The sequence below is a fragment of the Sinohyriopsis cumingii genome, chromosome 14, assembly GCF_028554795.1.
Source record: "Sinohyriopsis cumingii isolate HCF-2022 chromosome 14, ASM2855479v2, whole genome shotgun sequence".
NCBI classification, from domain to species: domain Eukaryota; kingdom Metazoa; phylum Mollusca; class Bivalvia; order Unionida; family Unionidae; genus Sinohyriopsis; species Sinohyriopsis cumingii.
The window spans coordinates 7,323,089-7,339,687 of record NC_142974.1 but is presented as its reverse complement, the minus strand read 5'-3'; the positions used below and the strand labels follow the sequence as shown (position 1 = coordinate 7,339,687).

The following is a 16,599-nucleotide window of genomic DNA, read 5'->3' as shown; positions in this document are numbered from 1 at the left end:
AAGCTGAATATAACACGCCGGTTAACCTGTTTTAACAGCTTTCAATATATATGAACATCTTCAAATTTGTTTATGACACGTGGCATATGTTGTGCTGATGTGCCGTTAAACGTAATACACTAAACATTGCATCATCAATATCATCGTCGTCATAAAAGATAACAAAAAGAACCTACCTCATAACTTGCATAAATATGACTACTATGACTACTGTTGCTACTAGTACTAACGTTGATAATTGTGTGAGGACCATATTTTGATAAATTGATAAATATGACTAATACGACTAGTATTACTACTTTTGCTGCATATATGAACCATTATACAGATGTCAGGCCACTTTTGATAACTTGTAACAGAGATCAAACTATCATGTTGATTTAAGGCAGTGCGTTAGGAACATTGATATGATGGCTATTTAATGCCGTATTTAGACGTCTTTGCTTTTGTTTGTTTGTTTCTTCTTTTTTTGTGTGTGTCTTTTCGTAGGTTATTTATGTACGGTGCATTTAAATACTACCCAACTCTCCGTATGCTTACAGTTAGAAATAACTAAACATAATTCATGTACTCATTTGTACAGAATGTATCGATAATTCAGCTTGATTACCAGTCTTACAACAACCATATCTCTGACTCACACATGTAGAATTTAGTCCACAATGATATTTATGTTACGCTGTTTATTTTGCCATTTTATATTGCTAGCTCCCATCTGTGGTTTGCAGTGATAGTGCAGTTAATTTCCCTGTTGCCTTGGCAATGCCTGACGATGTATTATTGATAGTATGAAGTGGTACTTGTCAACATAGTGTCGCCATTTGGCTACTTCTCAGCAATATAATTTTATTTGCAAATTTGCCTTCTTAACACGAAAACTTTAGCGAAGTTTCCCTTTCTTCTAAATTTATCCATCCTTCCATCTGCCTGTTTATTGGTTGTGAAGGTTAGTCTTCGTTTCGTTTGTAATCCTCGCTTTGCGTGCGTGCGTGCGTGCGTTCGTGTATGTATGTATGTATGTATGTATATATATATATATATATATATATATATATATATATGCTATCTGCGTTTGCGTGTTATGTGTGTATGTGTTTGAGAGAGTGAGAGTGAGAACTTGGGTGTTTCGTTTTTATCGTTGTTTATTATTGTATTTTCAAATAGTTTCGGCGTTTAAAATGGAAACCTATTAAAACACTGCAGTTAGAAATTCCAGATCGATCCAAGACATTAGGCGTGCCTTACGACAGACAAACGACATTTCCTATGGGCCTGTTGAGCACGAAGATCAACGACGTAGCTAGCGTAGCGTGTTCAGTCTGCCCTCAGGCTAGAAACCTTGCTGTGCTTCCCTAGCTGAACTGATGAAATTTGCTTTAATGCGGGAAAGCTCAAGTCAAATTTCTTCTTCTTCTTCGTTTTCTTTTTCTTATGCTATAAATAGTAATCAAGAATACTTCAATTAAAAATCTATTTTACTGCTATTAGACTTTTGCAGTTAGACTAATATAAATGGTAAAATAAAGCAATTTACCGAGTTCTAATTAAAGCAATGTATTTTCCTATGTACATAGAGTAATAACTGTACGTTTTTAAAAAAAATATTATAGCATTCAAATTTTGTAAAATGATTTTATCGCGTCAGTTGCTTAAGTACTTAAAACGTCCACCTCGGATGCGGGAGGTTGTATGTTCGAACCCGGCCGAGTCCTACCATAGACTATTAAAAATGGCACAAGAGCTACCTCGCTTGGCGCTCAGCATTAAGAGGCTAATGTTAGGACTGGTTGGTCTGGCGTCAAGATAATGTGACTGGGTGGGACATGATGGTACATTTCTGCGGCATGATGTTTCTGTGATAGAGATCAATAGAAAATGCTACACTGCAGACATCGTAGCGATATGAAAAAAAGTGATAATTCTACATTAAACACACACACACACACACACACTTTATATAATCTCTCAGTGCACTGGGGACCCAATCACAATCGATCCGTTTAGATGGTGCTGCGGGCAAGTAGATCCCTCGCCTGGCACTCTTTTGATTGTATCTCCCAATCCGGGTCTATTGTTATTGAGTAAGCGTTTGACATTTGAATAACAAAATTATTCATGCATGTCTGAAATGAAATGTATGGTTGAGCAAATCTTTCCTAAAAATAAACAACGTCGGAATGCGTGGATACAGGATAGAAAAAGCGGTTACTATCAAGCAAATTTAGCTACGTTTGCAAGCAACAATTTACCGAGGACGATTACGAAACTGTAACCTATCATGGTAGGTTAATTTAGTTAGGTTAATTTAGTTATGTTTAAGTCATATTTTTTCGTGGTCTCTGCAGTCTGCCAGCAGTTATGACGTAGTGACAGTAATAATAATAATGATATTATTATTATTATTATTATTTTGCTGCTATTATCTTTCCAGTAATAACAATGATAATAATAACAAATTGTTTTTGGTGAAAACCTAAATATCAACGAAATGGTGGGTGTATATGAAGTGATTTAATGTTTCTAACGGTACGAAATAATGTAAGAATGCAATTACAAATCACCCATGTCAATATCTATAATTTAAAGTGATTTCTGATTTGTATAGTGCATTTATACATACAACATAATGTTGACAGGAAGATAAATAGTTCCGTAATATACAACACTTTATACCTAAAAGAGCATTGAAATTAAAAGATACAAAACTACACGATACAATAAAGTTTCCTTAATGATCGTATTCTAGAAAACATAAAAGTACTTAACTCAGGACAAGCTTTACACCGACATATATATATATATATATATATATATATATATATATATATATATATATATATATATATATATATATATAATCATTTAAACAAATTAAATCACCACATTCCCATCGTGACTGATCAACTTGACCATACTTTTTAATTGAAATATCTGTAATATAGGTAACTCACTTTTTGATCGAGGTACGACAAAGCTTTCGGCACCCCATGACTCCGTTCCAGCAGATGCTGGTAAAGAGTTAGAGATGTCACCCTGATTTTCGTTCCTAAAGGTCATGGTTTGTGATTTATGTATCCCCGTCCTCACAATTGTGGATTTCATGTGTGATTTTGTTTTGTTTGTATTCATTTTGGCGAAATAAGCTAGAATTGCAAGAGACCTACTTGCCTATGGGCACCGCCCTTTAATATCAGTGAAAATCAACTGAAAGATATCCCTGACTAAAGGACACCTTCAGAACCAATGGTCGAATAAATGAATAGCAATATTTGATTGGATAATACTCTGGTCGCGGCAAATGAAAAGCGTATAGAGTGATAATGGATGGATAGACGGCGATAGGGAAGGAAGAAAGCAAAGTGACAAACAGTGATAAAGTATGACTAGTAAAAGATAACGGTTACCTTGACCACTGATATACTAAATCATGCAAAAGTAAATACCATACCGATTTTGCGATTTACGCGAGAGTAAATAATAGCGCAACTGGAAACTCCTACCTAGCCGAGCAAATATACCCGTTGTTAAGCAAATGTTGCGTTTCCACTCTTTAACCCTTAAAGTCGAACGAGAATAAGGCATACTAGTACACATTCATTAGAGGATTTGACGCCTACCTCATTCGTGGTCCTGTCTTCGTGCTTTCCGTATCACTTTGTTTTCCATTCTGTAACTTTCAAACTATTGAGGGTCAAGAAATGAAATTTGGCGTAAGTATACATTATCACTCGAAGAAAGGTTGAATACCATGCTGAGGGTCAATTTCACAACTAATGCTTTAAAGTTTTGTTGTTTTCCTGTTTTATTTTTTTTTTAAATCTCCGCTCTATAACGTTCAAGTGGGTGGAAATAAATGGGAGAATTCAAGCTAAAGTAAGCATAAGATGTACTTCATTGAAAGAGCTTCCTCTGTTCATTATATTTGTCAACTTTGACCTCAACCAATTTAGGATAAATTATATGTATGTGTTTTTAATGGTTTGCAAACATTTTGGAAATAGAAGCAATTTCAGGAACGAACACTCAAACAAAAACGCGTTCGTCTCAAACATTATCGTCATAACGATATGCCGATCCGATGGGATGAAACATGGTATAGTTACTAGTTACGCATCATTATTTAACGGTGACTTGCCTACCACATTGGATATCTATCTATCTATCTATCTATCTATCTATCTATCTATCTATCTATCTGTCTGTCTGTCTGTATGTCTGTCTGTCTGTCTACCTATCTACCTAACTACCTATACCTACCTACCTACCTATCTATCTATCTACCTATTTATCTACCTATCTACCTATCTATCTATCTATATATCTATCTATCTATCTAAAACGCAGTCCGTTACGGATCATTTCCATCTCACCTCTGTTTACGTGGGTTCGAGCCTAGGATTCGGCCAATGTGGGTATGTGAGAAAGCTAGCTTGCCAGTATTAGTAGTCGTGGGTCGGTGGTTCTTCCGGGGTTTTCCCGGGTTCTTCCTCCACCAATAATACTGACCGCCATGCATAGCCTATCGTGTGCTGAAAAATGGCGTTAAACCCCACACCACCATCAACAACAAAATATATATATATATATATATATATATATATATATATATATATATATATATATATATATATATATATATATATATATATATATATATATATATATATATATATATGTGTGTGTGTGTGTGTGTGTGTGTGTGTGTGTTTTTTGAATACTGGTAGTCCTATCGTCATGGTCAATAATGTAAGTTTTCCAACACGTTATCATTCCGCTCTGTAAGTTTTTGGCCCCTTCATCCTGAACGATCAAGTTTGGTTTTGCTATTTATTTCTATATTATGTTTTTAACATTTGTCCATGATTGTAGATTGTAAGGGTGTTTTGTAAACAACATATTATTTAGCTAACTTTTGTCTATAATTGAGGGTTTACTTTAAGATACAAGTTTTAGCAGTTTCTTCCTATGTTTTATTTGCACCTTTACTCTATAAAGAGAGAGAGAGAGAGAGAGAGAGAGAGAGAGAGAGGGAAAGACTAAATTTGGTTCTTTTTCGTGTCTACGTACTAGAAGCTCACAAGCAGATTTCTGAATCGTGCAATTTTTGTACCCTACCATAATAGACAGTGGAAGGAATTTGACTGATTTTGCATGTATTAAGATGACTGCGTCTATAGTGGTCAGAAGTATTGAATCCAGAACAAAATATGGATTCTTATGATAAAGATTAGTCATGGTAACATTAATCTGTGTGCATTACATTTTGTGAATTTAACTTCTCAGCATTTCGTTTTATATTTTTTTTTAATGCAGGGTATGCAGACGACACATCGGATGACTCTTCCAATAATAGTGCAGACGATATTTTCGACAAAAACTTCGAGATGCCTTCCACAGTAAATAGAGCATCTTCCTTTGGGTCAACCAAAAGATCTCTCGTGAAAAAGAGAGGCAGTTCCATTAAACGTCACACCAGCTTCCGTTTCATGTCACGTGACACTAAGGAAACGGATGAACGTTTGACATTGGACATCTTGCAGTCCCTTTCTCCCTACAAAGATGGAAAAGATAAAGTTACAGAAGCCGCACGAAATTTGCTATTAAACTGTATAAAAATGGAGCCACATGTGCATGATATTTTCTTCCCAGAGGCTGTGAAAGATCATAGAATTGATCCGCGTGATTTAAGAGGATTTCCTTTGAAAAAGTTAGCTACAGCGCTTGTAGCTCAAGCAATAACAGGCATAAAAAATGATCAGAAATTTTACGGGACAATAGACAGAAGTGAACTCGACAGTGTTTTGAATGATGTATATGACAGCCTTCACTGGAAGAAATTAGGTAAGAAGTTAGTGTATTTTAAAATATGATTGTTGTTCAACTTTATAGGAAGTCAAAATAACGTTAGTTAATATTTATTTTGCAATCAGATTATCTTGAATAAAAAACACTTTAAGTAGTTTCTTTGCTGCTTGTAAGTTTTCACAATTGTATTCATATCGTAAGGTGGTCTTTATGATGGAAAGTTTGTAGAATAGACAACAAAAAATACTGACAGGCTTAATCGCAAGAGTGCGATGCGAATGTGCTATCACTGCACCAAAAGTAGCATAATAATCACTTGCATATATATATATATATATATATATATATATAACATACAACTCACCTGTACGGCGAATATTGTAGTTTCTATATCTTCACCTTTGCGAATATATGACCATGGTCCATGTCGGCCGTCTATGCGTCCGTCCGTCTGTCCATACGGCACTATTTTCCTTTTACTCTAAAACTCATTTTCACATATTGAAGGAGGGTTATCATCTTATTTTGTTGCTTCAGGAAAATTAGTAGATAATAAGTAAAGTTAAGTTTTCCAATTCTGATATCCAAAATGAATACAGTTATACAGTGGGATATTTGACAGTGAATGGGGGTGGGGTTAGAGGCGAGAAACAAATAGCAATAATTGGGTACTTCTGATGGTTTCCATCTATTATTTTCATAGAATCTGAGAGAAATTATGAAGCTTGTTCATGCTGAGACGACCATAAGTGTGTGTGTGTGTGTGTGTGTGTGTGTGTGTGTGTGTGTGCAAGCGCGCTATTTGGATTTTTAACATAGATTTTAGAAATATTTCAATCATATCGCTACGATGTCTGCGCTGTGGCGGTTTATATTGATACCCAGTCACATTTTCCTGACACCGGGCTGACCAGTCCTAACATTAACTTCGTAATGTTGATCATCTAGCGAGGCAGCTGTTAGTACTATTTTTTTTATAAGTTTTTGGTTTGACTCGGGAGGGGTTCAAACCCGCGACCTCCCGCATCCGAGGCGGAAGCTCTAACATATAGGCAACCAGACCGGTCCGACCGTAAGGGAGCAAAGGAAACAGGATTTTGCAAATGCTTGTTTAATATGTTAAGATTCCAGTCAGTTTTGTCTGGTAGATTGGATGTTTACACAGCGATACACATTACTGATTCTGCAGGGATGTAATGATAGAGATAGTTGCATGCAGAATAAAGGATCGTATGTAATCAGACGAATGCCAGTATATGATGCATACTTGCAGATTTTGTTAATAATTAGATTTGCACGTATCCGGATTTATTTTGATTAGCCGTGTCCATCCGGCTGTCCGTGTGCATGTGCCTCCGTCCGTTCGTCCGTCACTGTTTTCAGTGTAACCTGAGCTCATACTGCCCCCACCAAGAAAAGGCGAGTGATTAAATATGTATTAGAGGCGCGCGTTAATACTGGTATACCGGTTTACTGCAGTAATTTCCTGTGGTACTTACCTAGGTACTTGTTCAGTGAACCGGTACTTTGTTAGTTTCGTTAGTAAGAAATACACGGAAATTCCCAAGTAATCTTGCTACGAATTTAATATGAATATCATGTTAATTTGGGGATTTTTTAAAATTCAGAACAGTTGTATTTGTCATAAATCAACTGCAAATATTAAAATTATAATTATATTCATGATCCTTTAATGATCTCATGCTTGAAATATGACAATTATAGCAACATTGTTGGCAATAGGGCTAATGTGAAATATACTCGTGTCAAGCACAATTTTTGGACAAATTTCGGATTTAAACAAAATAATTCATTTTTAGTTGTGTGCAAACAGCGTGGGCTCTTCCTTGTAACCTGAAAATAGACAGTACAATCATTTCAGGAGGATGCGTTGATGTTGTTGTTGTTGTTGTTGTAGGGTTTAACGCCATTTTTCAGCACTCGATAGGCTATACATGGCGGCCAGTATTAATGGTGGAGGAAGAATCCTGGAAAACCCTGGAAAGAACCACGGACCTGCGAGAAGCTACTGGCAATCTTTTTCACGATGCGTTGATGTCAACAAAATGTCGCAGGGGTGGGTGGTAAACAACTAGAGTATCGAGGGAGATAGCATCTCTTCCGGTGGTAAGAATTCCATTTACATCAATCGAAGGATTGATTCAAATATTTGGTGCAAAGGATGTGCAGATAACAACGATTGTGTCAAAACCTGAATGCATCCTTGGGGCGGGGGAGGGGAACCATTTGTCGAAAGGTAGCGGTGAAAATGAAACGGTACTGATATTCATGATGGTGTTTGTCTCCAGTTTATTTTCAAGAAAGCTGAACCTCAGCATACAGTTCGATAAAACTACTTAGTCATATCCAGGATTTTAATGCAATATAGGCTCTCAGATCTTGTGTTAAATATTTGCACTCATAAAAGTGTATGGCAAATGTATGTTCTTATTATGTATTAATTTGTTATCTAGTTTCTTTGTGTGTTAAAATAGAAATTATAAAGTTATGTCGTGTTTTTGTGTACATACGTTTCTATGCGTGCAGACGCGCATGCGTGTGTGTGTGTGTATGTGTACGTACTGTCATTCCATACCAATATTAGTTTTTATACGGACACTTACCCACCCTCACGCCATCCCACCATCACAAATATACAGCATTTCGAAATGTCAAATGTCTGTGAATCGAAATGGCAATGGATTAGATATATTTGACTGGGGTCGAGCCACTAGCAAATGAGATTGTCAAAAATGCGATATGCTCAAAGTACTTTTCAGGTGATTGCCGTCTGTAACTGTTTTCTTTTATTACCTCTTAAAATGAATCATACTTGATATTTCTTGTTTATGTATTATCCAGTCAGAATTAAAATGCATGAACTAGTATCAAGTCAGAATAGAAAGGGGCATTAAAACTATGTGCATAAATATTAAATCCAGTAAACCATATTTAAAAGGCTACATTTTGTCCATACCATTTAATCAATTTATACATGTTCTTTCAGTCAAGTACCTATGTGGTTGTTAGGAGTAATTAAGTCTGTATCTGTGTCCGTAGGTGGGTAGGTAAATCGGTCAAACTTATGATGGGCAGGCAGGTAAGACCAATGTATTAAAAAGTACGTATATATGTGTAGTGTACTTGAATTAAATATAACGCTAAATATATTGTTTTGTTACGGCAGGCTCTTCACCGAATGCAGATCCAAGAGTATCTTAAACTAGTAGAGCATTAGACAGATGTGTTCATTACATAGATGTGTGCATTAGACAGATGTGTTCATTGTGTCGCACATTATTTTCAAAATAATATTACGTATTCAATTGCTGAACACGAAGTACATACAGATAAGTGCTAAATAAGGTTGTAATTATGTCGCATACGTCAATGCGATCACGTTATTTCTATATTTAGAAATAACGTATACACACATTCGCGCACCCAAGAAAACTTCTCTAACCTTTCTACACGATGTCATTGTGTATTACACGTACAGGTATTTCAGAGCAAGACAACCTTATCTGACACGAGTTCAACCACTATTATACGCTAGATAATGACGCACTATTTTCTCAACAGGGTTTTCTCTGTATACAAAACTCTACCCCGAGGAGGTGAGAGACGCAAAGACAAATATCAGTTTGACAGATTTTATTGAAGACGACGGGTACGTATAAATAAAAAACGAATGGTATAAATTGATAGGATTGGTTATGACTTGCACTACATGTATACAGTACCACCATGGCGTAAATCGGAATGGTGTGGTACGACTACCATCAAACAGTATTACCATGTAACAGCCTTTGTAGCTGTATCATTGTAGTCAGAAATAAATATAAAAAAATGGAGAGAGAGAGAGAGAGAGAGAGAGAGAGAAAGAGAGAGAGAGAGGTGCAAGTGCAGGAATTTAACCCCTAATGATACTCTATTGTCTTACTACGCTCATAGAATTTCAAGCGCCTGTGAACCACGACACTCCCACAAAATAATACCATCACCTCTTCTGGAAAATAAAGTAAGAACAATGCTATATACAACCTATAAAGGCGTGTACTTTATGCAACGATAAAGATGTTGAAATTAAACGTGATTACTGAGTTTATTGTCAGGTCAACTTTAGTGGGAAGCGAGACATATCAGTTACTTTTCCGGCATCGTCTATGGCAATTTCTTAAGGTTTTGGTTAAGAATTTTCGTCATGATATATTTACTAAACTCCTTGATAGCCTCCCGTCATATATGGCACGAATCATTATGAAGATAAAGCAGCATATTCGGTAACACGCTTGCTTACACATTCAACCTTAGAATCAATCTCATGGTCATATACTCGGCCACCGTATGTGAACTTGATCCAGTTCCAACATCACTGCTGCTTGAGTGCTTAGATCCAGTATTGCCTTCACTAACTGATGTTATTAATACCTCTCTCTCATCCGGGGAATTCCCATCATTTTTCAAAACTGGCATTGTAAAGCCTCTGCTGAGGAAACCAAGACTATACCATAACGATTTAAAGCACTACCGCCCAGTTTCTAATCTCCCATTCATATACAAAATCTTAGAAAAGTTTGTTCTATCCCAGCTTGTATCTCATCTGAATTCAAACAGTCTATTTATCAATGTATAATCTGCGTATCGCCCTTGCCACCGTACTGAAACTACTCTTCTAAAGTAGTTAATGACATTATCTCTTTTTGATAGCGGAAAGATTACAGTCCTCACCTTCCTTGATTTGTCTGTAGAATTTGACACAATAGACCATGATATATTACTTCACAGTCTCCAGCATGTATTTGGCATTCGTGATACAGCCTTACTGTGGTTCAAGCCCTACTTGGTCAACAGGACATACATTGTGTCTGCCAATGGAATACATTCCAGCAGAGTTGATATATGTTGTGGTGTTTCACATGGATCTATTATTAGACCTGTTCTCTTCGTTCTATACAGTCAGCCGCTCTCATGTGCCATAGATCATCATCCAGTGTCTCACCAATTGTACGCTGATAACACCCAAATATACAAATCTAGCCACCCAACTGAAGTTGATGCTACCATCCAAGGTGTAGAGAGGTGCATTTATGATGTGAAATCATGGATGACATGTAACAAGCTGCAGATAAAGACTTTCTCATTCACATCCTTTACCTCAAACAATAAATATCAGTAACACCAACATTAAATTCACACAATCAGTACGAAAACTAGGTGTTACTTTGGACAGTATTCTCACATTGCACCAAGATGTCATGAACATATATATACAAGGCTGCATATCTTGAGCTGAGACGCATCAGCTCCATTCACAAATATATTTCAGCTGATGGCACTAAAACACTTGTGTGTTCATTCGTACTGTCATGACTGGACTATTGTAACTCAATTATGTCTGGTTCATCTCAATATATACTCCAAAAACTTCAAAACGTTCAAAACACAGCTGTTCGGATAATACTTTGGAGTACCACTATCAGAGCACATCTCCCCGCTGCTCTGTACCCTACACTGGCTATCCATTCGATCCAGAATCAATTGTTCTCTGTGCTACGTTTCACTGAAGGAGTCTAGTCCAACATACCTATCCGACCTCACCCATGTGTAGACACCAGCAAGATACCTACGCTCCTCTTCTGACAATCGTATACTCGTTATTCCAAGTATGAAAACAAAGTCATATGGACAACGTTCTTTTGCATACCAGGGCCCAGAAACGTGGAATGAATTGCCCACTGAACTTAGATACAAAGACACAGTGATCACATTCAAGAGGGCTCTCAAAACTCACTTATTCGACTGCAAGAACAAACTTAAAGATCTAATAATGTTTCCTACCTTAAATATTCTCAGCATGTTTCTTCTATGTTTTCTAATTTCGTGGTGTTTGTGTTTGTAATCATATTATATGCTTTTTTATCTTATATGTGTTGTCTAATGTTGTAAAGCGCTCAGAGCTTCTAATGATTATGCGCTATTCAAAGTCTTCATTATTATTATTTTATTATTATTATTATTATTGTTATTATTATATACAATTTATTTTTGTTTAGGTTTTTCTATATGCTTAAAGTTTCTTAAACGTCTTGACAGATTTTGGTAATTTGTATACTTGTAATCAATCATTGTGAAACAAAATATAATGTGTCTTACAACGTATTCGTTGGATCCGTTTAAACATGAACCAAGAAAAGAGTTATTCCAAATTTGCCAGAAGGTCAAGGTCAGAGTCATAACCATGTGAGCTAATGAGTTTACTTTTTGTTTCCTTGTCTGTAACAGGACTGTTCCACAGTTTGACATCGTGGTCAAGGTTACATGTAAACACTTTTATTTAAGTTTAAATAAAATTTAAAACGCGTGGTATTAAACTTGTGTTGTGTACAAGGGGTACGAGCAAACTATTATTACATTATCCATTGTAATAAATATTTACGAATGAGGACAAATCATAAAAGGTAAGATTCTGTACTTTAAACGGCAGCAGGTATAGTTGTTGTATCTATAAAAAGTAGGAATGGCTCAAATTGCAATTAAATGTCTGACGATAACTTGGCCACCGTATGTTCAGCTCTGACATGATATTGTTTGAAAACGTGCAAAATCATTAATGTGAAATGGATTTATATATTTTAATAATTATACACATCAATCTAATTTTGCGCATATATTGTTATTAATCATGCATAATTCCATATGTATGTCCGTGCGTTCGTTCGTCAGTCAGTTACACAGTTCAGCTTGTAATACGAACTTTATTACGAACTATATACCATTTGAGCGAGATGGATCGTGATTGGCTTATGCCCCATTTGGAGTGGGGGGGGGGGATGGGCGGATAGAGACGGGCTTGTCTCATAAGTTTTCATATCTAATATGGATTCTTCTCTCTTTCTGAAATCTTAATTACGTCTACAACTACTGAAGGAGGATGACCATGTATGTCATGCTGTTTCCCCAGGATGAGTAGATAAACTACGAAATTTCGAATTCTAAATACAGATAGCAGTCCAGTGGGTGTAGGAGGGGATTCTAAAATAAAGAAGTATAGATGTTATTGATAGCTTTTATTTCCATTGTGATTTTATCTGATCTAGATTAAGGATTAATTCTATATTTAGAATGTTGTTTGGAATAAGGTTAAAATATGTACAATACTTTTGAAATTGCGAGCTGGACAGGTTAAGCGTACAGCACTAGGTCAAGTTACTTCTGCACTTACCTCTTTACTTGGGGTCCCCGAGTGGCCGAGTGGGCTAAAGCGCTCACCGTTCCGGATCACTGCCATCTCACCTCTGTCTGCGTGGATTTGAGTCTCAAGATCGGCTGATGTGTGTACGTGAAAAAGCTTGCCAGTAGCTTTTCGTGGATCGATGGTTCTTCCCGGGGGTTTTCCGGCTTTTTCCTCCACTGTTTTACTGGCCGTCATTTATAGCGTTTTTTGTGCTAAAAATGGCGTTAAACTCTACAACAACAACAACAACAACAACCTCTTTACTTGTATAATGCAATCAGATATCCCTAATTTGTCTAACGTACAAAGTTGTAGCCCGGAACGCTGTATTATCGCGGTACATAATGTTGTTATCGGTATATATTAAAACGGTTTTGTTGTTTCTGCATGGTTACATTTTGTGAAGTTTCTGTGACTTTCCCTCTATCTATTCCTATTAATAAAATCTCTGTCAATCGAAGCCCGTAAATATACTTAAAATCAAATATAGTTGATGACCCAGATTAAATTACCATGGGGGAACAACTCTATATTATCGCGGTATTTACATAACTTGGGTATGGTAGCACGCACGTATTTTAATAAACGTAAATCTGAACTTACCTGTAAGAATGAATGTCCACACTTGCATTGGCTGAATATTCCACATAAATAGAAGGATCCAGTGATTAAATGGAATACATGAATGTAATTAAACTTGAAATCCATGAATAAAAACGCAAAAAATTGTTTCAAAAAATTAAATATCTATGAATTTTAAATGCAGTTTGGGCAAAGAACTATGTCGCCTAACAACTGATGTTGCACAACAAAATGAAAGGTGTGTCCAATGTTGGCAATTGTCACACTGTGCCCATTTAACAATCACAAGATTAACACAACCCCTAAGTGTAGGTGGCTGATGCTTGTGACATAAACAACAATTTGAAGATTCATCCTCTGATACAGATAAGCTGTCTTGACTGTCCTCAAATATGTTTTCATCATCATCATCTACATAATATGCAGAAGGATCAGGCTGAGGAGAAGAAGGGATTGTAATCATAGGTGATGTTTTAAAAAACAAATTGGCTTTAGTACACGATTTCTTTGAGAAAGTAGGTACTATTCTGATATTCATTATTTCTGTACTTGCTGACTTGACAGTTGAGACAGATAATTTCATGACAGTGAAATTTTTGGAATTGTCTAGAACAATTGGTGCTTCTTTGTAAGGTTTTGAAGCTGATGAGTGTTGCATGTAAATATCTATATATTCAACATAACAGTCATCTTCTTTGCTAGGCTACCAGTAAGGAACGGTGCAACAAATTTTTTGGGCAATTTTTATAATTTGTCTCTTCTTAAAGAAATCATGTATGTCTTCATCTTTCTCTGATGTTTTAGCATTCATAACAACATCTTTATCGTAATTCTGAGTTGCTGCTTGAGAGGTTTCTGTAATTTGTTCTTCGCCGTGACTGGCACCATTCTCCATATGATCAATGATTGATGGTGCTAACTGGGAATCCAAAATTTTCTTTTTTGAGAATGGATAAGTTCCCGATTTGCCGAAAACAGAAATTAAATTTTCAGGTAAGGTTTGCAGATAAGTTTTGCAATGTCATATCTTGTTACTTTGTCCTTGGTTCTTCTGCAGGAATAGCTGAAGGGTCCAAACATACCAATGTCCAGAGGCTGGGTGATATGGCTTGTATGAGGTGGCAGTACAAAAAGAATGACATTGTTTTTATTCGCCCAGTCTACAAGTGTTAAAGATATATGTGATTTATGACCATCATACAATATGAGGGTGGGCTGTGAGTTATTTCCCTCAGCTATTCCACTATGCTTTGCAAAGTGTTTGGTGATGTAATTATGAAATATGGTTGAGTTTGACCAACCACTATCTGACATCTCACCAACAGATCCTTGAGGAGCACCGTCTAACAACTGAGTATTCCACTTCTTTCCAGGGAAGACAAAGTATGGTGGGATGTGGTTTCCAAGCGCATTGCCACACCCAATGATGGTTATATTTTTGTGATCTTGTTGATGCCATTGCTTGTGCCTGAGTATCCTTGCCACATACAACTCTTGGAGAAGAATGCGCTGTATTGATTTCAATTTCGTCAATATTAAATATTTTATCTGGCCTTTCTCTTAAATTGTTGACTGTAAGGATGGTTGATAGCTCCTTATAATAGCAGTTTTGTACATCCTTTGAATCACATTTTGCTCGCATGATATATAGCTTCTGTGGCTTGGCAAGTTTTAAATCTGGCCACCTGCACATAAACCCATAAAACCAGCAATCACTCAAAATGGTTGTTCACTTGGATCTATTATTTTCCACAACGCAATGCATATTTTGCTGCAAGGTACTGCACATTTGCCTTTGTATATCCATATCAGATATTAGTCATATAAATTAGATGATCTACCAGTTGATGCTCTTGATTATCAGTGAAGATTCTCTCTGGACCTGGCTTGGCATCAAGGGATACATGTCCTCTAGTCCTATCTCTCAAGGTTGACTCTGGAACACCAAACTGCCTAGCTGCATGATAAACAGACAGGCCTGCAAGAGTTGCATTAAAATCTCTATGTAAATTTGTATAATTATACTGTAATGATAATATGTATATATATATATATATATATATATATATATATATATATATATATATATATATATATATATATATATATATATATATATATATGAATGAATACTAAGGAATATGTTATTATTATTATTATTATTATTATTATTATTATTTTAAAAAAAAACAAATGGAAACAGTTAAGTATTAATAATTTCATATTTATGTATGTTGCGCATGATCATTGTTTACGCTTTGTCCATTATGGTCCTTATTGGCTACCATAGAATCTAATTCCATGAGCAGCCTTGATATGGCTTGTACGTCACCACCGGTATATAACCTACATTTATTAAAGTGCAGACGATACATTTAGTATATTTAGTACTCATGACCGATGTAGATATTAAAATTTCGATAGTACTTTTGTATATAGTGATCCATGAAATTGCATCCACATTAACAGATAGTGCGTTTCCGGGTTTTTCAAAGTATATTTACCCAAAATGTTGACATTTTGATGAAATTGTGTTCTAACCGATCCGCGTAACCCCTTTTATACAACTTTACCAAGGTAAACAGCCGCTAGGCATCGCGTGTGCAAAATTACTCTGGAAATCCCGTTTGCCGCGATAGTAAAGAGCACGCGATAATACAGCGTTTGACTATGTTAGACAATTTATGCTACGAGTACATTTCAGGTAATAAAAAATTAGTAACATAATCTGTGGTGAACGATGGATATTGTTCTGGACCATGTGAAAACGCTTAATGCCATTGCTGATGGTTCATGAGATAGTGTGTTTGTGTGTGTGTGTGTGTTTGTGTGTGCGCGTGTGCGTGTGTGTGTGTGTGCGCGCGCGCGCGCGCGTGTGTGTGTGTGTGTGTGTGTGTGTGTGTGTGTATGTGTGTTGGGGAAAGGTTATAATCAATCCTATTGTTTAAAAGCATATTGAAATGGATTTATGGTTT

At 36.2% G+C, this 16,599-nt stretch overlaps 3 protein-coding genes across 6 annotated transcripts in view; 1 reads left to right on the top strand and 2 right to left on the bottom strand.

The window, feature by feature from the left end:
• Positions 1-16,599, top strand: part of LOC149783153 (uncharacterized) — a 42,051-nt gene that overhangs the window by 20,229 nt on the left and 5,223 nt on the right. For 3 of the 4 annotated variants that reach the window (XM_089931388.1, XM_089931391.1, XM_089931390.1), the window contains exons 2-3: positions 5,314-5,841; positions 9,388-9,475. In XM_089931388.1, the coding sequence (XP_089787514.1) occupies positions 5,314-5,841; positions 9,388-9,475 (616 nt within the window). Of the gene's footprint in view, positions 1-5,313; positions 5,842-9,387; positions 9,476-10,515; positions 11,904-16,599 lie in introns of those variants that run through there. The other variant, XM_089931389.1, reaches the window with a different exon arrangement.
• On the bottom strand, positions 1,125-13,237 carry LOC149783155 (uncharacterized). Its single transcript, XM_089931392.1, has 2 exons — positions 13,031-13,237; positions 1,125-1,434 (listed from the first exon to the last, which is right to left on the bottom strand). Exons 1-2 carry the CDS (start codon positions 13,235-13,237, stop codon positions 1,315-1,317), a joined length of 327 nt encoding a protein of 108 aa, XP_089787518.1. The 3' UTR covers positions 1,125-1,314.
• On the bottom strand, positions 12,861-16,587 carry LOC149783154 (uncharacterized). The gene is made up of 4 exons (XM_089933060.1): positions 16,129-16,587; positions 14,629-15,602; positions 14,439-14,539; positions 12,861-14,327 (listed from the first exon to the last, which is right to left on the bottom strand). Exons 2-4 carry the CDS (start codon positions 14,936-14,938, stop codon positions 13,782-13,784), a joined length of 957 nt encoding a protein of 318 aa, XP_089789186.1. The 5' UTR covers positions 14,939-15,602; positions 16,129-16,587; the 3' UTR covers positions 12,861-13,781.